This window comes from Sabethes cyaneus, chromosome 1 (assembly GCF_943734655.1).
Source record: "Sabethes cyaneus chromosome 1, idSabCyanKW18_F2, whole genome shotgun sequence".
In the NCBI taxonomy this organism is placed as follows: Eukaryota; Metazoa; Arthropoda; class Insecta; order Diptera; family Culicidae; genus Sabethes; species Sabethes cyaneus.
This window is the reverse complement of record NC_071353.1, coordinates 174461453-174487322: the sequence shown is the minus strand read 5'-3', so window position 1 is coordinate 174487322 and position 25870 is coordinate 174461453. Positions and strand designations below refer to the sequence as shown.

General features: G+C 42.1%; 3 protein-coding genes across 3 annotated transcripts; all 3 read right to left on the bottom strand.

The window, feature by feature from the left end:
* Nucleotides 1-1129: 1129 nt before the first annotated feature.
* On the bottom strand, nucleotides 1130-12813 carry LOC128735738 (zinc finger protein ubi-d4 A). Its single transcript, XM_053830230.1, has 2 exons — nucleotides 11082-12813; nucleotides 1130-2314 (listed from the first exon to the last, which is right to left on the bottom strand). The coding sequence occupies exon 1, from the start codon at nucleotides 12123-12125 to the stop codon at nucleotides 11103-11105; it is 1023 nt and encodes a 340-aa protein (XP_053686205.1). The 5' UTR covers nucleotides 12126-12813; the 3' UTR covers nucleotides 1130-2314; nucleotides 11082-11102.
* Nucleotides 12814-15384: 2571 nt separating this feature from the next.
* LOC128732464 (chitooligosaccharidolytic beta-N-acetylglucosaminidase) lies at nucleotides 15385-17279 on the bottom strand. The gene is made up of 3 exons (XM_053825714.1): nucleotides 16355-17279; nucleotides 15622-16293; nucleotides 15385-15566 (listed from the first exon to the last, which is right to left on the bottom strand). Exons 1-3 carry the CDS (start codon nucleotides 17277-17279, stop codon nucleotides 15385-15387), a joined length of 1779 nt encoding a protein of 592 aa, XP_053681689.1.
* A 5320-nt stretch (nucleotides 17280-22599) lies between these two features.
* On the bottom strand, nucleotides 22600-23194 carry LOC128732463 (transcription factor 15-like). Its single transcript, XM_053825713.1, has 4 exons — nucleotides 23079-23194; nucleotides 22860-22990; nucleotides 22767-22799; nucleotides 22600-22697 (listed from the first exon to the last, which is right to left on the bottom strand). Exons 1-4 carry the CDS (start codon nucleotides 23192-23194, stop codon nucleotides 22600-22602), a joined length of 378 nt encoding a protein of 125 aa, XP_053681688.1.
* Between the last annotated feature and the right edge of the window lie 2676 nt (nucleotides 23195-25870).

The window sequence follows — 25870 nt, the reverse complement described above, 5'->3', positions numbered from 1 at the left end:
GGCACCATGGATGCTCCCCTACAGTCCATTTATATTTTCCTTCCGTTCTTCCTGCAATTCTGCGTTTCGTTGGTCGAGCTTTCTGGCGTATTCTGCTGCCATGCCATCTGCCGTCAACCGCTGGATGTTGAAACGTAGTATCCTCTCAGTGCGAGCCTTCGCGGCGTTCGACAACCTTACGCGAATCTTACACATCAATGATATCCGAAAAGTGTCGACCGTTCGATAAGGACTTGATCGATGCGGGAGGTACAGTCTCCATTTGAATGTCTCCAGGTGTGTTTCTGAATATTCAGAAGTGGAAAGTAGGTGCCAAAGATGGCCATCCGTGTGGCCATGGCAAAGTTTATAAGCCTCAGATCGGTATCATTGGTCGATAGATGTAGGTTATGTCTGCCTATGACAGGATGGAAGCAAACGTTGGTTAGGTTGTAGTTGAAGAATTTGCCCTTAATTCTCAACACACATATACGGTCATCTACGGGCCTCCACCGGATAAATCGTTGCTTTTGCTTTCTCAACACTACGTAACCGACTCCATGTTCTGATGTGGTACTTGAAAGAAGTACCTGTTATTAGGGTTTTCTGGACGAAACTCCCTCTCTCCTGAATTTGGCCACCCTATTTCGTGAATAGCAGCGATCTCCACTCCGAGTCGATATACCTCTACAGCCAGCTAGCCAACTCGTGCCGATTTATGGAGAGTTCGGACATTCCTGGTACCAATTTTCCAATGGTTATCCATTAATCGTTTTCTTGTTCTTTGCCGTGTCCCATTCGATTGATAGGGTCCGTATTTCCATTTTCGTTCTAAATGAGAGTTTCGGTTTACTCATATCAACCTTTACCGCAATAGCGCGGGGCAATCTATTCTACCCTGTAAGCTATCCGCAATAAACAATGATATGGAGACACGGAGAGGTTCTAGATCGATCAGTTGACAGTGGCTTGCATATAACTGGGAAGACAGAAGACTAGATCTTCAGCCTACGTAGCTCACTAGTGTTACTCGTAGAAGACCCACTCCCTCGGAAACCGATCAAGTCTTTACACGTTATGCTCTATGTTTTACCAACATTATATGATGAGCTCTTCAAAGAAAATAATCAAATCCATACCTTTTGCTCATAGTTCTTTTATTGTTATCAGTTGAAATATCTATTCATGTACATGCGACCAGTTTTTATCGTTTTCGAATTTAAATCTCTTCTTCTTCTTCCAGGTTCATAAAATATTTCATTTTGTAGCATCCTTAAATCCGCAATTTTGTCTCACTAAATTTTTTTTCGCGTTCATAATATAGACCATAATCATCATCATCATCATCTTCATTATCAGTATATTCATCAATAGAGCCAATGGAATAGGTAAATACATCATTTAATAGTGAAAGGAAAAACCGCGTTTTTTTGCTGCGTTCGACTTACTATATACAAAAGGAGACAGGAAAGGGGTCACTCGTTGATCGGTTCCATGGTGTCTGTCGCATGCGAATGCAAAACTGAGTTTTGTTTTCCGAAATTCTTCCAGGAGGCATGTACTCTTGATGCAAACTAATTCTACCAGCACTATTGCGCGTCAACAAGTAAATGTGAGTGTTTGTATGTGAGACGGGAATAGAGGGGAAACTTGACTGCTACACCTATAAAAATAGTCAAACAAATTAGTATTTATTTTCAATATTGACTCATATTTAAATTTCCCTAGCGTTGATAATTAAATAACGGTAGTAATAAATGGTATAATTATATCATTCCTTCTTCATATCAAGCTTACGTTCTACGGTTATTTCTCTTGACGGGAAAACAAGCTACGGACTGTAAACTGGAGTGAAATCTAGATTTCAACGGAAAACCAGTGCCTACCGGATTGATCTCTATTGCGTGGGAAAGGGATGGTAAACTTGAAACTAACAAACAGCTAAAATATTCTGTGTTTTTCAGCTAATAATATAATGTACAATTATTCTGATTCACATCTTCTTCGGCTGTTCAGAACACAAAAATAAACAATCGATAAACTGTGATGACCAGAATACAATCTCCACCGCAGATCGGGGGTTGCCGCGAATCAATTTGCGCCCTTAAGGTTTGCTTACATGTTATGCGTACGTCTCCATCGCCCTCCTTGTAGGAGACGATCGTCTATGCCTGTGGAGCCGGGCTCCATCCATCGTATGTTTTGCATGATATTCATTCCGTATTTTTGTATATATATAAAATAAAACAACTATTTACTGCCATCGCACCGTATCGGTCCCGTACGTGCCACTTGGCGGAGGAGAGGGGGGCGGTGTTTAGAGCCTCAAAGGTACCTGAAAAGAAGTCGAAATTCGAAACGGTTATTTCGAAACTGAAGACAGCAAAGTGAATTTCCTGTATTGAATTGAGGTGACAATTTAAAATATTGTTATGTGATAAGAGCAACTAAAATCATCAGACAGTTCATCTGGATAGCCAGACGTCCTTGACAATGGAGCACTCCACGCTTCCGGAGATCCAAAAAAAGCCGCAGGGAAAAAAACTTATCTATCTTATCAAATTTAAAATCTTTGTTTGGACATTAAATATGATGTTTGCAACAGTAAAAATTAACAAATAACTTTCTTATGCGTAGATTACTAATCTCCAGATACCAGATAGCATGTTTTTCCGTATAAATAACCGTCCCAACAGGGACAACCCTCCAGTCACACCTTTCGTGCGGATACAAAATGATTGCCAGAATATTTATACTAGTGTTTGTAGCCGTCCATACGTGCCTTGCGCAATCCGATGAAATACCCGGAACTCGTATACCCTTTTCGTCGATGTTTCTACCGGCTGCAGCGGCAAGCTTCGAATGCAGGGGAGATTTTAGTGCCGGATGTACTAGCTGTTCCACTGCCGTACAGTGTCTCGGTTCTTGGCCGTCCGTTTCAACGAATTGCTCTGCCTCGACACCCTACTGCAATGCCGGGGCATGTTCGGCGGTACCCGACGTTTACGCGAACTGTCCTGTGAAATCTATCAACTGTACCGGAGAAGGAATATTTCCAGGTATAATCTGTTGTCCGTTCGTGTGCGTATCTTAATTAAAGATAGACAATTTACAGATCCGAATATGTGTCAAATCTACCATTACTGTTCAAGTGCCGACATCCTATCGGATACGTATCTGTGCCCAAAAGGGTATGTCTTCAACGCTACTATAGGGATGTGTAAGAGCACAAACGACGCAACGTGTGTCACTGTTAAGTGTCCCAGTTCAACCGGAATAGGAACGTATGGGGAAAGTAAAAGCTACTTCGCGGTTTGTATTTATTCGCAATCAAAATTACAAGATATATTAATGATCAAATGTGCGGAAGGAACATTGTTCGACGGAAAGGATTGTGTGTTCCAATGCCTTCAGGAAGGCAGCTTCGAAGATATCAATGATCCGACTAAATACTACCGATGCACTAGATCCAACGAAAGTTGGGTTGTGCAGCACCAGAGCTGTGCCAGTGGGGAAAAGTTTGATACCACCGAGCAAACTTGCACGTTATTTAAATAGTCATCGAAAGTACAACAGACTAGGTATTGTTAACGAACGTAAATTTGCAAATAAAATTTTTGGACGATGTTGAATTTGTATTTTTGTTTCATTAGTTCACGCCTGTGAGATGGAGCTGGATTCAATCATGCTAACTGTTCAAGTATAGGGTAGTTGATCTAATAGTTGTGGTAGTACCAATAGTTGCGCTACTATTCATTATTAATGCATATTTTCGTCACGGTAGCATTTTAGATAAAACAATTACATTCATTATATAAAACAGGTTTTTAGAAGTATTGGTAGTTAGACTACACCATTTAAAATTAAAGCATTATTTGCTAAAATGCCAATTTTCCAAAATTCAACGCGCATTTGGAGCGCACAACTATAGGCGCTCATCTATAGTTTTGCTACGATGTTTTTTCACTTAGCAACCTAGCAATGTATATGGAATAACACAATTAAAGGAACATCAAACTTAATTAAGGAAACATTAGCGCAACTGTTGGTACAATATAATTGAATCGGAAAATTCATTTTTTCTTTATAAAGCATCTTGTACAACGAAAGCAATTGTCTTGCCTTGTGACAAATACCTTGTATTTGATAAATTCATATCCCACAAACATAAATTGAAGCATATACCTCAATAAACAAGCAAACTGAAGTTATATTGTGCTTAATGAAGTAATTTGCGGTTTCGTCACTAACCAGAATGACATTAGCTGAGGATCGGTTATGTAGGAGTGAGAGGAGAGCGAAGAGTGGAGGAGAGGATCCGGGAGTTTGATATTTGATGTTTTTGATATTATTCCTACTGCAAACAGCCTCAGCGAGGGCCTCAGCTAATGTCAAAAAATCCTTATATGTGTGCGTGGTGGAATACTTCATGGCGCAACTAATGGATAATCTACCCTAGTTGTCAGTGACCTGCTGTCACAATTAGATTTTGAATAAGTTGAAATATTGATCTTAAGGAGGATCGCAGCAAACTGCGACCACAACATATTTTTTCGTGTCAAAAATTTTCTCCACTGAATATATTTAAATATACCTATTATTTTAACAAAGTGATTACTGTTGAACAGCTAAGTTTTATGTGATGTGATACCAACTAGCCGGGATACGGTGGAGTTCGGGTAACTAGCCCCGTTGGAAGCCAAAGTCGTATGCTGACAGGTGTTAGTACCGCAGGTTTTGCAAGTCGTTACCTCACGAAAAAACACAATAGACCCATTGGACGATTAAGGACTATAGATTGGAAACTTGTGATGTGAAACTGTCGATTTCTCGACTTCCAAGGGAGCAGTCGAGTGCTCGTCGACGTATTGAAGAGCTGCAAGTTCGACATCGTAGCGCTGAGAAAATCTTCCAAAGACGGAGGTGTTGTCTTAGTGTCATGTGGGATTCGCAAGATGCCAACTTGCGCCTACATACTAAAAACTATCCAGCTCCCCATTTCCTGAACCCCTCGTGGAACTTAAGTAGGGAACACGTGCCTAAGCACTCCATCGAACCGTTGTGTTGTTGGTATAGGTTCAAACAACACACTTTGTCACGTTGAACCGCCGCTTTCCTCACCATTCTGCTCCGCGCACGTTCTCCGCACGATGTTGTCGGCGTTGGTGTTTACTCCACCGACCGCAACCATCTCCCGCCGAGTGGTATCGAAACGCGGACAGTGAAAGATTACATACTCCGCGGTTTCCTCGGCTACCGTACAAACGGTGCAAAACGGCGCCCATATACTGTCTTCCAGAACCAATGCACGTGGCAACTTTCGTACTGCCTCTAATCTACACGTGAACGCACATGAACAGTTCCATCAATAATTATTTGCTGGCCAGTTCTCCCTGCTGCTACGATATTATCGCGCTAACCGAAACCTGGCTCAACGATCGCACCCATTCATCTCAAGTGTTCGACAGGAGTTACGATGCTTTTCGCTGCGACCGCTGCCGGTTAAACAGTCCTAAGATTTCCGGAGGTTGAGTACTACTTGCAGCTCGTCAAGAGCTGAAACCACGCGTTATCCCGAATGATGCTTGGTTAGGCGTTGAACAAGTGTGGGTTGAAACTAAAGTGTCTGATCGTTTCCTCTTTCTGTGTGCGATATACCTGCCACCTGTCCGCGATGCAGCCCAGTCAGAGCAGTGAAAATTGGTGATAATTATTCTGATGAATTTTCTGCTCCATCTGGAATTCCCTAAGGCAGCCACCTAGGACCGTTGATATTCCTTTTATACATTAATGATGTGAATTTTAGACTCGAAGTTCCCCGATTGTCCTTCGCCGACGATTTGAAATCTTCTATCGAATCAGCCCAATCGCCGACGCGCACGTGCTTCAGCAGCAGTTAGACAACTTTGCAGACTGGTGTTGCACAAACCGTATGAAAGTTAATCCGAGTAAATGTGCCGCGATTACATTCTCAAGAAAAAAAACCTATCTCTCGACAAACTTTTAGGTACTAGCATTGGAAGGACTAACTGCACGAAAGATCTAGGCGTGCTATTAGATAGCAAATGTAATCGGGAAATCATCTCGTTGCTTGGGATTCATAATGAGAGTGTCTAGGAATTTTACGGACATTTACTGCCTGAAATCTCTCTACTGTTCACTCGTTCTTTCAGTTCTTGAATATTGTCGGCAATTTGGAACCCTCATTACCTCAACGGCGTACACAGGATCGAGGCTGTCCAACGAAGATTTGTTCGTTATACTCTTCGGCGGTTACCCTGGAATAATGCACACCAGCTAACAAGATACGAAAGTCGTGCACAGCTTATAGGACTTGACTCACTGCAAGCGTCTCTCTGAACATATCAGGGTATGCTGGGATCACCGTTTTAAGTGCCTCGTTCGACCCCTGCCAACCGCTATGAGCTCCTCATTCGTGACTAGAACGATGGGCTCACTCCACCAGTATATCGAGCGACGACCGTTCGTGTGCTGCCCCGTCCTAAGCATGGTTGTATCACATGCACGTATTAGGACATTGGTCAGTTCACGGGCACTCAGGTTCGAGCGGTTGCTCTCTGCATTGAGTGCTTCAACGAACAGGTCTTCATCGATGGCTTTCACTTTCTACCTCCGCTCGGACGACATCAACCCGCGTGACCGTGACTAATGTCGCACAATTGTGAACTATATAGCTTGGTCGTCGCTATGCGTGTACTCATCGGCCCACGTTTACCAGACTTAAGTCCAACTTGGACAAAGCTTCCAGCAAGCTTTGTCCCCTAGGGGTAGTGCACATGCTACCCGACTAGACTGAACAAGCATCCGGTTGTTCCGGTGATCAGCTAGGTGGAGCGTAGCAGCTGCAGATGTAGACGCCATCGACCACAGCAATCACGGACCTCTCTTGGCCGGTCGATACAACCTCTTGGATGAGATATCTGCCCATGACAGCAATCGCGGTCAACCGACCCGTATCCGTCACCCAGTTACCGTTGCCCCGAGGGACACGGTTTGAGGGCTCTGCGATAATGGCATTATCTCACCTCGCCACGATACAAACTGGAATGACTCAAATAACCTGAAGTTGCTACTGAGTACGCGCTGCTGGGTGAGGAAGCCCCTCTCGAAGACTGCTGGGATAGTGCTAAAGTAGCCATGAACAACCCAGCGGAAAATGCCATTGAGTTCGCTGAAAGGAGTTGACGTAACGACTGGTTCGACGAGTAATGCCAGAGGATGTTAGGCAAGAAGAATGGTACATGGGCGTCGATGCTGAAACAGGGAACCCGTCAAAATGTGGAATGAGAAACTAAGACAGTACCCAGTTTTTCCGGAAAAGAAAGCGCCGCCTGGAAGACGCGTGCGGTAAGACGAGAAAAAATTCACTGTCACGTTTTTTCATATTTTTTTCTAGAGAAATATGTTGTTATAAGAAAGTTTTATTCTATGGATTATCTATCTGGACCAGCTGAGTGAATTCCGAAAAACTGGACAATACCTTTAACTTCATCAATGTGCCTTCGCAGATAAACGTTCGCTTCCGTATATTTTTATGTATTTTTATCGGTCCGTGTTATAAATAAATGTTTCCCGGCCAGACCCGTTGTGAAACTGTGTCATAAGGATAGGTGCCATTCCTGATCTAATACCATGATTTCTGTGACAATCGTAGAGCGACGATTGAACCCGAAGATTAAGACCCAATACCCAATGCTATGAGCATTACCACCGTGATCAAGGACGTCAGAACTAATTTCGGTCATCACCCATAAGCACTGCCACCCCTGAATGAAGTAATTTGAGAATTTATCTGGGACAGTTGGTATACCATCGTTTTCGGGCGTATTCAAAGCTAAAATCCGCTGCACTTCAAGCAATGGTAACGTCCGGTACCAAAGTTGAAGCAGTTATATAGTGTTCATGTCTTAGAGATAAGTATTATATAGAAGACAACAGAAATGATGGTATGATCGTTCTTTTTAATTATTCATTTTTTTTATAAAACTCACTATGTAAATGTTCCATATAGTCTATAGAATTAACTTAAATTATAGTTGTGTGGTTGTTGCTCTGTAGTTTGGAAGACTAACCTATTTTCAGAGAGCGAAAAAAGGCGCTATAACCTTGGCCAATAGCAGCCGGGCTTTTGGTCTAAATGCCATAAGTTCATCCCCGAGGGTCCGGAGTATCATTAACCTTTATTAGCAAAGATACTTCCAACGAAACAAAGTTACAGTTAATCAGAAACGGCTGGTACGAGACGTCCCCGTTTCTTCTTTCCCTGTTGATTTTGAAATGCATCTATGTATGAATAACTTATTCACACAAGATTCATTTGGAAAAATCGTCTTCGCGGCAATGCTTCACAGTTGACCTGGCCGATTAAACATTTGCAATATATTTATGATATAATGCAAATGTTAATACAGGCAAGAAAATAATTTGAAATATTTCTATGATTAGAAATAATTAAAATTATTTCCAGGAACCCTTAATTGAGGCTGTGATGACGCTGGGCAGTTGTGTCAATTCCGTGCAGCTTACCGTTGCGATCGAGATCATCACAATAGCAGCAAAACACGTGGCGGTGAAGTCCTGATTGCTGTCTTCAGACATTTGATCAGCTATGCCCATTCGACGCCAATTTGTGATACACTTGAGCAGTTTTGGGTGGTTCTCAGCCTCTTACCCAGCACACGGAGTTGGTGCAGATGGAACTGCAAGTCTCTCAATTTTCTGGGAAGTATCCGCATCCTTTCCGACTAATTGAGGTCAACGATCAAGCTGAGGCACTCTTGTTGGACAGGGATACTCTTGACGAAGATGAATCGTCAGGCGGAAACTAGTATTTTTCTGTCCATGTGGTATCTGAAAGGCCCCAGAAGGACTCGCAAATTGACCTCGTTTTGATTGATGAAAGGAAGGCTACCTTTTGATGGTTAAAGTGCACCAAAGACTTTTCGTTGTTACCAACATTCGTTACCGTTGCCCGTCACGGTACAATCTGGAATGACTCAAGTTAGCTGAAGTCGCTACAGTGAAAGGCGTTTTTTAACGTCGTGTGCTTAGGACCATCGTTTTTGGCAGTATATGTGAGAACGGTGTATGAAGGAGGACGAACCACGAGCTGGTGCAGCTCTTCGGCGAACCCAGTATCCAAACAGTGGCTAAAGATGGAAGGGTACTATGGTCATGTTATGAGAATGCCGGACAACAACCCCAAACGATGTTCACCTCGATGCATGCTCGATGGTTAGACCAAGTGGAGCAAGACCTAGACATTCGAGAACGTGGAGACGGACAGCCACGGACCGAATTTGTTGGCGGAACATTGTTATGCATGTAAAATTCTAAAGGACATCGCACCAGGATAAGTTAGTTGAGCAGCTTTAGGATAGATTTCTGTCAGTCTAACCGGGCCGGTACAGTTCGTGGATATCTCAGACGTTGCTAGTTTGGATTTCCACAGTCACCGAGCATTGTAATTTCCTTTGACTTCAATTGACTGGCAATCTCATATGTTGATGATGTTCTGGAATACTTCAAGTCGACTATTGAGTCAGTAATCGCTCATTTCGTTTCTTACCGAGACCAGCTCAAACCTCTTTGGCCTAATCAGTATCTCCGGCAGCTAAAAAGACAGCGCTCTTCGGCTCTGAGAACACTGTAAACTGCATCTGCATCTATCGAAAATATAACCGATACAAGCAGTATATGGCCCGGATATCAGAGCAATCTTAGACGCAGTCTTAAGGTCATTCGTAAACACCAAACGTAAAGAAGCAGGTGTGCGGTTGATAGGTTCCTCAATTGCCTCGTGTACTGAAGTTAAGGGAGCTTTGAGCAAGCTTACCAATCAATGTTATCAATTTAAACTTTGCTGAGTTATTCATAAGCAGCAACATCTGGTTGGAGCAACATAGTATCCGAAACGTCCGACAACCACGAACTTAATGTACTTCTACTCAAAACGCTTTCTGACTGCTGGTACTCAAATTGATGCTTATATATGCCGATCTGAAAGCGACTTGCAGACCGAGTTTATTGCGGGATTCTTTTAGCAAAACTCGACAAACTAGGACTCTTGCCGGCTCTTGTGGAATGGTTTCGATCCTACCTGAAGAACCGTACTCTTTGTGTGAAAATCAGCGCAAACTGCAGCTTTCAGCACAGCTAGCGAATGCCTCAGGAGTACCGTAAGGTAGTAACTTAGAGCCACTGCTCTTTACGTTGTTCATCAATGATATATCAGGTGTAAAAATATTCAAAGTCGTGTCATCCAGCTTCTATTCTGTTGCGAATCTGGTCACTTTTGCCTTTAAAGAGCGACTTCGGCGTAGATGGCTTTAAGACCATAGAATAGGTTAAACGGAATGTGAAAAAATAAACAATTATTCTATCTGGAATTCGCTCTATGGCGCAAGAAAAATGAGACTGATGAATCGTAATTTTCCAGGATGCTCTCAGGAATTAGCTGCATTAGTATGAGGTTAGATTAGTTTAAAAAGAGTTTTGATTCCTAAATTCAGGCTGCAATAGCAAACAGCAATACAAATATGTTACAATGCTTACACGACAGTCCATGAAGCACATTTGAAAACCTCATGATAACGGATTTCTTCGAATTTGTACTTCGTTTGTAAAATACAGCTGATAGTAAACTCAACAGAAAGAGAAACATGATGTAGCTTATCTTTTGTGTATATTCCAACCGCAAGCAAGAGGCTGTTTGCGGCGCGGTCTGTTTTTTATTAGATTATTTTGACAGTTGCCTCCCAGTGATCTAACTAAAATTTTGCCATGGTTCGTCTTTGTTTACTTAATGATTGAAATAAACAAAGCAAATTGGCGCCCAACTACGATGTCATTACCGCACTGATATTGACATCAACTGAAACAGAATTCTTTTGGAATCTCATTATAACGCTTAGCTTTCCAAACTATGATATTAATCTAACCACTAATCAGTGTTACTTTTTCATCTTATGGGAACATTTTCAAAAATGACATATCGCTGCTTTTGATCTTATTAGAAAGGAGATCCTGCATAAATTTGCATATATTTTTTTTAATAAAAAGACTACATTTCTCCTACTCACCATTCGAAGTAACATCTCGCATTACAGGTACTTCCGATAGTTCCTCAGATCGGCACTACCCCCGTATCCGGTGCCATTTTCCCCATTCTCGCCCATATCGACGGCAGCGGCTGCCGTCTCGAACGAGGGCGGTTCCATTAGACTGCTGCTCAGGCTATCTTCCAGCTGTTTTTCGATTGCGGCTGCCGACTCTTTCGGGTTCTTTTTGCGGCCTCTTTTGGTTCCGGCACTGCTGCCCGCCGGCGGTCGGCCTTTCCGCGAAGAACCGCCCGGTGAGCCAGCTCCCTCGTAGTCACCCGTTGCCGCCGCCGCCGCCGCAGCAGCAGCAGCAGCAGCTGCGGAGGAGCCTTGGCTGGCTCTGCTCTTTTTGCCCCCACCATGGTAGGATCGCTTGCTTCGTTTGCCTTTGCGTTTGTATCCGTTCACGTTGTAGTCGTAGTCGGAGTCACCTCCCTCCGGGTCGTCCAGGTCATCGTCGTTAAGTGCCATCTCGTCGTAGTACCAATCTTTTGGTAGGGGCTCCTCTTTGATGACAGTTTGATTTTGGTGACTGTCCTTACTGTCCGTATCTACTGTTGCTCCTAGCGAAGATTCCTCCAAGAGGGATGCGTTGAAGTCCGACTCCGCTGCCGTTAGCAGTTCACTCGAATCACGAGTCGGAGGCGGCAAGGAGATATTGCCAAGCAAGCTCGGGGTTGCAGTGGATCTCAGATTACTGAACGGCCGCAGATTTTGCAGCTTGGTTAGGTATTGCCGTTTAGTTTTTCGCCACCGCGTCGACGGGTAGGTGTACAATTGTCCTTCCCGGTGACCGGGCATCCTCCGACAATGTGCCATATATAGATTGCTGTGATTCTGTGCAACACCGGTTTGCGAATCGAAAAACGGTATCCGCATCCGCCGCTCGAGGCAGAGCCGTGTGTTGAAGGAGGCACTGACTTCTAGCGTTTCTCGGTAGGTTGAATCACGCATAAAATTTTCTATCTTCTGCAGGTTCGGCATTGAGACGACCTGGATGTCCAAACCACCAGCGGCGGAGGCCATCCTGGAGAGCACCGAATCCACCGGTAGCCGAATCGTAGCACTTTTTCACTCCCAGTTATTAATTACACAATGATTGCTGGAATTCGTAGTTTTGCCTACGTCTGAAGTGATTATCTCTCCAATGACGGCAATGGCCACTGCGATAGGTTTCTGTTTTTTTTCAGCACTGAAACTCCGTCTCGTTTACTCTCGCTGCGTTCAAACGGTAATGCGGCGACGGTCCAGCGGCAGCAGCCGTACGTATTTGCAAACAGCAGCAAAGGCAGTGGTGTTGCACTGGCTGATTGCGATGCGGCTGTAGTAGTAGACTGCCTGATGCACGTCGTTGAAGCAAGAGGCTACGGTGGTGGTGGATACCGTTCAAAACATAGAGGTACTTCTTTTTTTCCGCTGCCCGTTTGCCTACCGATCTAGTACGGTAGTGTTGGTGAGAAAGCAGCAGGAAAAAAAAATTACCGAACCGTCGCCACCTTCGATGCTGGGTTTCACCAGCCAGCCACAATTTTAATCTATATTGCCGCTGCAAATGTCGCGAGCTGGATAGTAGCTCCAGTAACGTTGGCTACTGCCGGTTTATTCGATAATACATTTTGTACTGTTTCCGTTTCCCGATGCACACACTTTTAGTGTTGTTTTCCGCAATTTACTAGTTTTTTTTAGCTATTTTCACTAGATTCACCAACGAATGCACACGCAGCGAATGACGGCTCGAATTTTTTGGTTGCTTTTTGCTTTATCTCTCTTTCACTCTCTCTTGTCTCTGAGCTTTTCTCTTTCTGCGCTCTTTGCACCGTTTGACAGCTTTCTGTTTGATTAGAAGCAGAGATGCCAGATGCTTGTGAGAAAAGCATTATGAAAGATTTGAAAATGAAAAAAACCTTCACGGACATTATGTTCCTGCTTGAAGAAAATTAGCAAAACTTGCGCTTATTTTGAAAATGTTTGCCTCTGCAAAGTTGGGATTATAGTTAGGCACAAAAACTATAGAAAATGTGGCTTACCGGCGTAACGAGGACGTTTCGGAAACGGGTACTCAAAGGCTGTAGTTCAGTTGCAAAATTAGGACGTCTGGTATCCCTGGTTCGCAGTTGTTGAATGTTCAATGCAGGGGTGTACGTGACTGTCGGCGATAGCTGTAGAAAGTAAACTGCTCGACTTGCAGCACTAAAGGAGAAAGCTGGAAGCGGCGAATGCACATAAATCTCGCGCTAACGCGAAAGCCTCGAAATTCTATGCTAAACTGTCAGTGTGAAAACAATAGAAAATATTACAACTCATTTTTCCTTATACAGAAAACCACGAAAATATAAGCAACATGCTGATGCTGCAAATAGCGGCTAGGACCAATGAAGGCTGGCTTGTGGTGCTATCTATGCGGTTAGAAAAAGATTTAAATATTAAGAGGCGGCGCTTCTTTACACAAAATGGGCAAATTTAATATGGCCGTTGAACGTTTTCGTAACAGCGAGCGTATCTGGATGGTATCGTTTCATAATTAATGGAATCAAGTAATTTACTCATTGCAAGCTTTATTCTATTTGAGCGGGCTTCGGTAATAATTTTTATTTTATTGCAGATTGCAAGAAAAATCCTCACATCGCGGTTATCTTGACTGTTGAGCCAAACCATTAAAAGATCACCGCAGAGCAGATTTCTTTAATTTAATACATGAAAATTTACTAAATCAATTATTTTTCATCAAAACTATGCTACCAAACTTTTATTTTGTAGAACTGCAAGCCATAAAACCTAAATTTTAATATTGTGTTTATCTCGCGATTAATCTCCTGAGCGAATTATCTCCTGAGCGCGTTATCACCGCCGCTGCAGGCGGATTTTTCATAACCGCCGCAATAGTATAATTGATTATTTTCCGTTGGTGGTACCACAGACATTCAAGTACATAATAAGTCCCCACTTGGATAAAACGTTTGTCAAAATAGTTGGAAACTAGTTGAATATAAACATAAACACATACACGACCGCCAGAGGTAAGCTGTTGTCAGTATGCAAATTATTTATTCTAGAAAAAAATCATTAGTTGGGAAACTATACTGGTGGTGACGATAGTATTACAGAAACTGTAGATTACAGAGGCGCCGAGACACTCAAAATCCGCTAAATTTTGAAACAAAACGGAGAGTACCATCATAAATAAAGGTAACTCTCCGCTTTCGTTCAAAATTTAGCGGGTTTTGAGTGTCTCGGCGCCTCTGTAATCTACAGTCTCTGTAGATAGTATAGTAGGCCATTTTAATTTGAAATTTTATCCAATATCTGCGGTCGCCAGTGCTCCCAAATACACGAACTCATCTACAACTTTTACTTTGCCGCCGTCAACGGTTATCGTCGGTGGGAGACACGCTTTAGTTTCCTTTGAGCCTCTTCCTTTCATGCATTTGGTCTTCAACGCAATTATTTTTTGGCCCAATCCTCCTAGACTTCGTTTTCAGTCTAGCGTAGATTGCCTCTTGCGCTGCGTCGTAAAGTTCCTGGCTATGATATCAAAGTCATTTGCAAAACATAGAAGTTGGCTAGCCATGATGAAAATCGTGCCACTCGTTTCGATAGTCGCTTTTCGGATCACCCTTTTAAAAAGGATGTTGACAAGCATGCAAGATAAACTAGCATCTTAACTAGATCCTGACCGCATCTTAAAGGGACTCAAGTGTACTCGAGATGCGCACAAAACACATCACTCGATTCAATATAGCTCTGATCAGTCGCGTCAGTTTGTGCGGAAAACCGTGCATGAACGTTATCTGCCATAGCTGGTCTCGGTCGACTGTATCGTATGCTGCTTTTAAATCAATCTTGGAAATAAATTAGGGTAGAACCGTAGGCGGTACCTTACCAGCGGCTCTGTTGGTCAACTTAATTACTAAAAATATGAAAATAATAATTTGAGCTGCTATACATGTACCTAATTTGTCTGTAATTAAATCCATTCGGTGTCAAGGAAAAAATTAAACGGGATTGGTTTCGCGAGCCACGCATAAAGGCACTTATTTCGTCTGCACCTCGGTTTTCAAAACAATCTCCATTAGCAGCCAGTTTCAGAACCGAACTCGCCCAAAATAATACTAAGAGTATTTTGATATTTTTATATTGCATGAGATATTTAATTGTCCAAAATAAATACTAGCTAAGACTAATCCGAACACATACCTCAGTATTATAATACTTGTATCCTATAGATATGGAAACTCGTCACTTTACTTTTAGTAGTAAAGCAGAAGTCTCCTTTACGGAATGTATGCTATTGACACTCCCCTTCGTTCTGTTCGCACCAGAATGGTGTCACTGCTTCCGGGTTTAAGCCCCGTTTGATGAGACGATCCCGCTGGCGATAGAAACGTCCTTCGGCTTTAGAAGCATCAATCGTCGGATCTGCCCAAAGTCGCTCTCCAACTGCTGCTAACCGAGGCCAAGTGCGTGAGTCTGTAAGAGCCGCATTGAGATGTAACATGATTATTGTTGTAAACTGTCAACCTACCTAGGGAATGTTCATCTATGAACTCCGTCCATATGCAAGCTTCCCCTCCAAGGATTAAACTACTGTTCAGAATCCTATTGTTGTATACTTTTCGCCAATTGTAGTAGCTGGTTATGCCCCAGAATCCATGGTCGAAGTACCAGGCATTTTTAGTCGAAATAATTAGGCGATAGCCTTTTTTCAGTAGTTTCTTCGGCAGCTCGGCACCGTTTTCCACCCAGGTTTGAATGATGTACCGATCTTTCGGAAGATATTTCTCTATAACATCTGGATCGGTCAGGTGGCTCGACCACAGCACCGTTGGTGACGGGGCCTGGAAATATCGTGCGCGATCCCACAGCTCAAGCACATTGCGTTGAAATTCTCCCCAAAGGTCTAGGAAATCCTGTGCCTCGCGACCTTTTCCCTGTTTCCGAAGGTAGTCCACGATTTCCGCGGTAGCATTCCAGCAACCAAAGAACACTTCGTCTCCTCCCATATGTAAGATTTCCGTACTGGGGATGAGTTGCGCGAAGTCAGAATATACGTCACCTAAGACGTTGTAGATATTGGAATTTGCCGGATTGAATTGGCCACATGGAGGCTCTATGCACAACCGGCGCCAAGGTTGCTCGTTGATGCACACAGCTATGTTTCCCAAACCAGCCTTAGGAGCCCACTGCCAACCGTTACCTATGAGGTTACAAATCAATTAGTTAAGTTACAAAACTTACACTTTGCTGTGATTTATTACCCACATGGGCAGGCGCATCGAATTCAAGAATAACACGTATTCCGCGCTGTTTGGCATATTGAAAAATCTCCCTAACTTCCGCTTGGCTGTACACTTCTCCATCGGAATAGGCACCATGCTTCGTAACTTGTGGATAACTGATTAGTTCCAGAGGGAAACTTTGTGAATCCGTGATATGCCAGTGAAGCACATTCATTTTGATCGATGCCATTCCATCGAGCTGACGCCGAATGGCATTCGTTGAAATATAATTCCTCGCCGTGTCGAGCAAAAACCCTCTGTGGCTAAACTTGGGTGAATCGCTAATGTGAGCATCGGCCAGCAGTAACAGGCAATTACCATCGTCGTAGTTTTTTGAGGCCATCAATTGCGACAACGTTTCCAGACCGTGACGAGCTCCGAAAACATTCGCGGCTGAAACGGTGGCTTCGGTTTTACTTTCGCTGCTTGTTACTTGCAGTTCATAGGATTCGTTGGTTGTCCAAGTAAGATCTAAGTCGTCCGAATCGACATTTATGGTAATAACTAGTGTTGTTACGGTCGGGTGTATACAGCGTGGGCCACATTCTTTGTAGAGATTGTTCAAAAAAATCGCTTGAGTTTGGTTCAAAAATTTTCTCACTTCACCAGCCTTAGAGTTGTCCGTGTAGTTGAACAAAATGTTCTTTGGCCTAATTTCCACCGTTTTATCTCCCAATCGGAGTTCCTTGGTAGGGATTGGCCATAAAGAGCTATATTCGCCACACAGTAATCGACATTCATTGAGTGTATCAAAATACCGATCGGTTTCGGTTAAAAATTCTGCATTTTGTCTCGTACATTTTCCGCTATTGCATCGAAATTTATACAATGAACCATTGATAAATGAGGGAAATATCACAAAACTAAAAATAAGCTGAAAATAGCACACTTTTGAAGCGATCATTCTCTCGCTTGTCCGCAAAACGGAACCGACCGAACACTTCGCACTACTGACGACTGGTTTGCTACTGGTTACTATTTACTTATCACTACCGACCGCCCTGCTGTTCATTCACGATGAGTAGGTTGAATTCCGCAAGTTATTGGGGACGAATAGGGGCTAAATGAAGCAGCGGGCAAAAAACAGTCTTTTTGTTTCGCCGATTTACAGCCCCATAAACCTGATAAATGAACACAGCAAAAAAGGAACTAAAAACTTGCTTGCATTGTTTTTTTTTGTTACGAATTAAACTGCTTTAAGATGTACTGAAATATTCTTCCGCATTTGGTAAATGTATTAAATTATGTTTAGAATATCAGTTGTCATTAATTTTAATTTGAATTTTAAATTATATGTATCTTTATTAGTTTGACTTTCCAAATTTGCTTTGAAATTGAAACAATTTCAACAAAGGGAGATTAATTGATGGCTTGCTCAGGGCATAGTATTATATCCTGCCTTTAAAGCAAGCAATCGTCTATTCTCTGTGCTTTAGACAAGCTATCTTTTACAACCTCGTCCTAATCTAATTTCGATTTCTGTACCGATTGATGCAATATGCTTTCAAGTACATTGTGATAATGTGAGGTTAATCCTATTCGTTCATTGATAACCATGAGAGTGCGTGTAGGGCTTCGCGTTTTGTGGTGTGGCTAGCCGATTCATTGAGAGAAAATCTTGGCCCGAGCCCCGAGCCAGATAATAATAGTAACAAAGGAGATCGTAGACAATGATTTTCAATTCGCAAGGTTCTAGTTTCAAATAACAGTCCCAAAAAAGATGAGCAAAGATAGGTGTTTTGATGTGTAAATTCGTAAAGCACCATGTTGGATGAAACTCTTGACAACGAACGAGTTTATCTACAAACACAGTAGAAGGAATTTAATTTTATCCGGAAATTATGGCTCATGATGGTCCAATTTTGGAAGAACGATTATCGCGACAGATGACAACTGATCGGGCCGAAATTCTGGTGGAGGCGAACCAACTGGAGGTTCGCGGATGACATCTTAGAACGCGGGTGGAGTGGAGTTGTAAGGGTTGTAAGAGACAACAGCCGTTCCGGCGGAAAAAAGCGCAATAAATTCACCGGCCATGGAGAGGTTGCGAGGACGTCAAAACTACGCATCGTTGGCGTTCGCAATGAAGATGATTTTGATTCGAGAAAGTTCCTGGCGAGCAGTGGAACCGGCCGAAAATCGAGTCGTCGATCCGGACTTGGACGAGAGGGCGTTAGCGACGACGAAAAGAATAATTACAGCCTGGTTCAGCGAGAAAATATGGTCTTTTGCCGTACTGCATCAGGCATCGGTCCAGGACAACGATCTGCTGCAGAGGTTTGGCCTGCTGAACCGGCTGACCTTAGTGAAGCTCGAGGTGTGCGGATCGGTAGAGGACTACGACCAACAACTTGAGCAAAATCGGCTACGAGGTCAATGAATAATGGTTGGCTTCCGTACTGATGAAAGGGCTCCCCGAATACTACAATACTATGGTTATGAGACAGAAGGTGTTCGTCATGGACAGCCGCCACCTGACCGCCGAAGAGAATCCGGCATCTTTTATCATCGAACGTCACAGCAGCTCTCTTTTCCTAGAGTTTCGGAACTGCCAACAAGTTCATTTCTAGGCTTAGGAAAAAAAAACACGCTGCTTAGCGACCCCTCGGTTGTTTTTCCGTCTCCATGGTAACCCGAAATTTTTCCAGCGCCCGCACCTTCCACCTTCCACCACGATTTTTCCATTGGCCAAAGTGATGCTGCACACCACCTTGTTGTGTTGATAGATAGATAGAGAATACTTTTTAATACCATTGCACAATGGGCAAAACGAGCTCGTAATCCCAAGAATTAGAAGCGGATGGTTTGGAATCTTACCAGATGCCTATTCCTTTTGCCTTATTATTTTCAAAAATCATGATAAAAGTCAATTAAACAGTATAACAACTTATTTGCCGCCAGTGAAATGGACTCAAATAGCTTCCAAACGTTGTCAAAACATCAGAAGAAACAAATCCCATTCATTCCATACTGTGCGAAATACAGGAATAGTCTATTTTGCACAATTCACCTCTAAATACATATTAAAAGCTAATTAAAGCGATTAAAACTAATTCAAAGACAGGGAAATAAACTCGAATAGCACCAGTACATTCGAAAGACATCAGGAGACTTTAATGTCATCGATTTAGTATCGTGATGAATTTACAATCGGTCCGTTTTGCCTGATTCCCTTTTAGATCTACAAAAACACGTTTAATTGCTATTGCGTAAAAAAAAATCGTAATTTTTCAACGATGGTGTCTTTAGAAAAGTTTATCAATGAAATACAGCGCACCTTTTTAAACTACTAGGGTGATCTTATATTCATCCATCAGGGTGATGCAAACTTTTGTTTTTTTTAATCCGACCAAAAAATTTTTTTTCTTCAGAAAAATTGTAGAACGCACTAAACTGTGCAACTTTGCTGAATATAGTAACTATATATCTTTTACTAGTTGCGAGATATAATGACTTGCTTAAAAAGTACACATAAAAATCAATTCTGCACAATAACTTTGCATCCAATTTATTTATTGCTTTCAACTGTTCTCCAAAGTTATTCAGTATGATAAAATACACATTTTTTCTGAAGACTGTTTTTGTCTTTGAGTCAGTTTTAATCGCTTTAATTAGGTTATCTATGTATTTGGGGGTGAATTGGACAAAATGGACTATTCTTCATTCTTCATTCAGTATGGAATGGATGGGATTGGTTTCCTCTGATGTTTTAACAAAGTTTGGAAGCTATTTGAGTTCATTTCACGGGCGGCAAATAAGTTTTTATACTGTTTAATTAGCTTTTAGCCTAATTTTTGGGTAAAATAGGGCAAAATGGACCACTTCCCGGAGTCTGCGCAGGATGAAACCGTCACCAATCGATTTCCTGCATTTTTTTAATAGAAATAGGTATCTAGTAAGATTCCAAACCAGCGGCTTCTAATTTTTGGGATTACGAGCTCGTTTTTGCCCATTGTGTATTGCTTGTATCAGCCATCCAGAGAATTAAAATGAAGGTTAATTACATAAGGGTATGAAATGGGGAAGGCAACTAGAAAGAAGCGCCCAACATAGCCCTATTCATCCCAAGCCCCTGCCTAGCGCCTCCACGTGGCCAAACCTGGAAATACTTTAATTTGTATAATTGAGTAGCCAAGCTAGGAGATGCGGGGTCGTGCGGGTTTCAGTTTCTAATCTTACAAATGTAGTTTTAGGCAACCATTAAACCACACGACTTTATTTTCAAGTAATATATGATTTAAACTAATATTTTTGGCAAACTAATCTATTTTCAGAGAGCGAAGGAAGGCGCTATATCCTTGGCCAGTTCCAGCCTGGCGTCTGGTCTAAATGCCATTAGTTCATCTCTGAGGGTCTGGAAATACTTAACCTTAATTAGCATAGATACTTCCAACGACTGTAAATAAATCATTATCTATGTATATGGGAAACGTTTGGTACGGGATGTCCACGCTTTCTTCCTTTCCCTTGATTGCAAGGAGTTTAATGGAATTAGGTACTTTTTCTGGTTCCACTTGATTCCTCGGAATTCTCTCTGCGGTACATGCTGCGCAGTTGGCCTGGCCATTGACAAGAAAAATAATTGATTCAAGTAATCGTCATTTTCCAGGATGCCTTCAAGGATTGGCTGCGTTAGTGTGAGATTAGATTAGATTAGATTCTTCCAAGTTCTAAATAACAAAGCATTATAATTTTTATTTTATACAAATGTTACTGCAACTGAACTTAGAATAAGCACCAGATAAGTTCGTTTTATCACTACACTTTATATTTAATTATTTAGAAAGGATGAAGCAACTGGATAGGTTAAACAATCATTTTTTTCTTTTACGATTTTACGAAACAATCCTCATTCACTGACTTATTCGCCAAATTCTGACAGAAGAATAATTCTAACGAGTTTTTGATTTTGGTCCGAAGTAATATTTTTCAGAATTAATTTCGGAGAGTCTGTTAATACCTTATTAGAGACCCTTCCATCCACTTCGAAGTAGACGTTCTATTCGCTGCAGGGCATTTTCGAATTGAGCAATTGAGTGCCAGGTAACATTTGCGATATTTCGTTAGATGACAATTTCGATTTATGGCCTAAAGATCCACCACCTAAAGATCTTTCCACCCAAGAAGCAAACGTTTCATGATACCTAGATCAATCGAGTTCACTTCTAAAAATAATCATTCTATACATAAACATTTGTATAGTTACAAGCCACAACGCTGTCGAACAGCTACAGTCGAATAAGAAAATTTGGTGTGAACTTTCCCGCTGATTAAAAGAACGATCGGTGCTTTCGTTGAACTATGTCAAACAGAGTTCAAAAAAAGTTTCCTAAATCCTTAATGTGAACTTGAAAGTTGTTTTGAAAGGAATTAAAAAGTTGTTTTGAACTTTCTAACAAATATCTAGCGGTACTTAAATTCAGTTTACACGTATAGTTCCATATAAAGCAGCCATAAAGTTCCGCGGAACTAATAGTGAACCAAATGTGAGAACTTCTGAGTTCGTTTTTGAGTAAAATTCGAACTTTTGGTTGTGTGGGCGATGACCCAGCCACCACGGCGACGATGGCTGATTCGGATGACCCGACAAGCGTTGAGGAGGCGCAAGAGCGAGATGAACACAATCATTGCGGGAAAAGGCGATAATAGAAGAGATTACAGCTGTACAGGAGAACGAAACCGGCGAGCTAACCGGGCTATCACCAGGGAGGAAGGCGAACCGAACGAAATGGGTGTGCAATACCACGCGTGGTGTTGAAGGCTAGACCGAGAGTCACAAAGCACAGTCGGTATCCATCGTGTGTTACTTGATGTATTTGGCGGTGCAGTTTAATCTCGATATGTACCGAACAAAAGGACACAATTACGGAATTTTTACAAGACAACCTCAAGGACGAAGTAATCTTTATGGAACAACACCCATTGGTGGTAGGACGAAGGTGTGCAAGCTAAAACTTACATTGTATGGGCTCAAACAAACAACATATTTTCATTTCCAGTCAAGAAAAACAAAGAATAATTTTTGCAGTTTGAGACTTTAGATAGTTTATTGTTTTTCCCTAATCTGAAAACAGCTGACATACTTATCGTATAATTAAAGTGCTAAAACAACTAAAGCTCACACTAGAAAGGTTAGCAAACCAATTTGGCCAAATATTCGTGCTTCAAACCACTATTCTAGTTTCATTGGTTCGGTAATGTCAACAGTAAGTTAGTCATAATCTTCATCGCTTTGGTGAGACACAAAATGTGCAAATATTTGCCCTCGTAGGATGACTATTTGCGCTACCGTCCGAGCTGTCGATCGCGTCCGAAGAACTGCCTTCTAGCAGGTTTCCCGTTTCCACGATCGAACCTCTATCTGGAACCTCAATGTCAAATTGTTGGGTACTTTGCGCCAGCAAGCATGGCTGTCTGAGATTACCTAAACAATAGGTTTATTTCACAATTATAACGTTTCACTTTCACCAAAAATGTCACCTACCTGTAACCAGCACCGCCATCAGATGCGAAATGTAACTTTTAGCTAGTCGCAGGGTTTCGATTTTGGACAGCTTGCGATTCTTTGGTTCCGTCGGAATCAGCAATCGCAGGTTGGTAAAGGCAGAATTGACACTGAAAGACGCACTATTAGAAGCGGATGGTCGATAAGGTACAAGCCTGCAGCGTTGGTTGTTGGATGGTGGATTATGAAACCACTTACCTGTGAGTTCTGAAGCGCTCCCGGGCATTTGCCTGTGATCGCTGACAGTGTCCCTCCATTCCGGGCGAACCGCTGAAGTCGTTGGATTCGAAAAATTCCTGGTAGGAGCTATCCATTGATCTAGTGGTTTTGTTCGGTTGTGGTTGGCGATTCCCACGGACGCTCATATCGTTGACATCTACTGCTACCGCGGAATGGTTCGATGCGGAGAAAACATCCTTCGTTCAACTGAATCCGATCGCGACTAATGGGTAATGCAAAATGAAGTAGACGCAGCCGCAGCATCCCACAAGATCCCACAGAAGCAATCGAAGAACACTTGTTAAACGCATTAAGTCGTTAACGAGATGAGCAGATCTCATCCGATCGAAGGAGTCGTTTGTTTGTTTGCTTGTTTGTGTTTTGTGGTTGGTCTTGTTGTGCGCACATGAATATGCTTCAGATGTGCGAGAGATTTCTCGCTGGCGATTTCAACGCTTGCTTTGCTACTGTCTTCGCAACTATGTGCGGCTTATTTCCATGAAAATTTATGACCTCAGCGACCCTTAACACCTTACGTTTACGATAGGGTGAGAAGGAAAAACGAAAACTAATCGGATGTGTTTGTGTTTTGATTTGCTGTCGTGACACCGTCGGTTTGTTCTTAAAGGTCCTAAATAAACACGTGCCGCATCCGTTCAAGTGGTACACAACAGTGTAATACGACGAGTGATTTATTGCAACTTTCCTGTTCTACTGCTAAAAATAGGGTGCTAGTTAGTGCACCGGTTTCGATTCGAACTGTAGAATTCCGCACACAGTATGGACAAATCACGGAACGAAAATGTGAAAATCGTTTCGTGCAGGATGCGCCGAATAGTCACGTTCGCTAGATCCTAATGTTTGTCGATTGTCCAATTGGAAGTCCGGTTGCAGCACAGAGGTACGTGCAGACACCAAATCATCTATTCGGCAAATAGATACACTGCAGCAAGGAAATGGGACAGATAGAGGAAAATGATCTGCAGCTTGATTGTTCAGTTGAATTGATTTGAAATAGTTGAATTGTAAATTTTGGAATCATCGTAGAAATTAAACTCAATTCTTTAGTGGATTTTAAAGGATAATCATTTTGATCCTGCCGAAGAAAGTCCGACTTGAACGAAATGTTTCAGAACAGATGGCCTACTAAGAGGGCATTTAGAGCTAAATGGTTCATAAAGAAAATCGTTTTAAGCTTTCACCACACCGAGCAAACATTGCCGAACAGGCAACTCCATTCGACCATTCGTTTATGCTAAGACGATTTAAGCGCCAACATAAACACAAGTGGAAGTAGCAGCAGGAACAGCAGTAGAGTGGAAGTGGAAGAGACGCAGACAGTGTGATGGTGGTTGACGGAACGTAATCACTTTATCGGCTATCATCGGCTTTTTTGTTGCCATCGCTTTCATCTCGTTAGCTTCCGCAAAGTGGAATGCAAACAAACACAGTAACAATCGCACGTGCCACACGACACAGCAGGCGGCGCGTCCGCCTCTCGTTGGTTCATACGACGAAGAGCCGATGTATAAGCGGGATAATCCTTTCTAAGTGATTGTTTTTCTCTGCGCTTTCTTATGGAGGAGCACACATTTTTCATCACTCGTCGTCACCCATCGAGTTTTATCGGATTCAGCGTAAATGGATAGGTTTACTAACATGCTTGCGAAACAAAAAGTTCCCTAGCAGTGAGTGGGAACTTGGGAAATCACGATTACGACACTAACAAGTCTTCTTCGTTAGATTTATGGCACAACTGGCGGAGTAATTGTGGTTTTTCAATTACTGGAAAACTCGAATTCGGCAGGAATTCGTAAACCTCCGCAGAGGCTCATGCGCACCACCCACCCGCACCGTGGACCGCGATGAATTATGGCCGGAAAGCCAGTTTGTTGTGGCAAATGTTTTCGCTTAGGACCAACTTAGCAGGCTGGTTATGAAATTTCGCTCGTGATAACCGTTCGCGGTTTGGGTTTACATCTGCTAACCGAAATTGGCCGTTTATGTCGGAATGTGAGAATCGGAATTAGAATGCCCAGACCTAAGCAGAAGTAGGGGCATCGACCTTTCAGAAGCATTGAAAAATCTTCGTAGGATAGCAAGTCTATTTACCGATCGTAAATTTTGACCGGTCAGTTAAAATAATAATTCTGGAATTCTAGGTTATACCTTAAAGATTTTTTACATTGAATTTAATAGAGAAGTCAGGACACGTGCCCCACGCTGGCCACCCTAACCGATTCAAACCTTGAATTGAAATTGGACTTATAATGGAACTCAAATTTCGGCTTAAATTTGGTATGACATGGGACAGGATTTAACTTAAAATTGGACCTAGATTAAGACTTCCGATTCGACTGCAAATTTGATATGAAATAGGACTTCAAGTGACACATAAAATTGGACTTGAAATTAGATTTGAGCTCGCACTTGAAATTAGACACAAAATTTATTTAAAATTGAATTTAACATTTGACTTGATATTGGATTCCTACTGGATATAAATTGGACTTGAGTTTGGATTAATTAAGTCTAGAAGCTTAACGTTAAACGTTAAACATCTAGTTGCAGTTGGATTTCAAATCGAATTTGAAATTGAACTTGAAATTTTGCTTGAAACTTAACCTGAAATTGGAAATAAGTCAGATTTTAAATAAACTTCAAATTGGACCTCAATATTGAAATCAAAGACGTAGCCCTACGTCAAAATGCCACTTAGTGACTGATATATTTGTGCTATATGCTAAAAAATAAAAGCATACATAGATCTG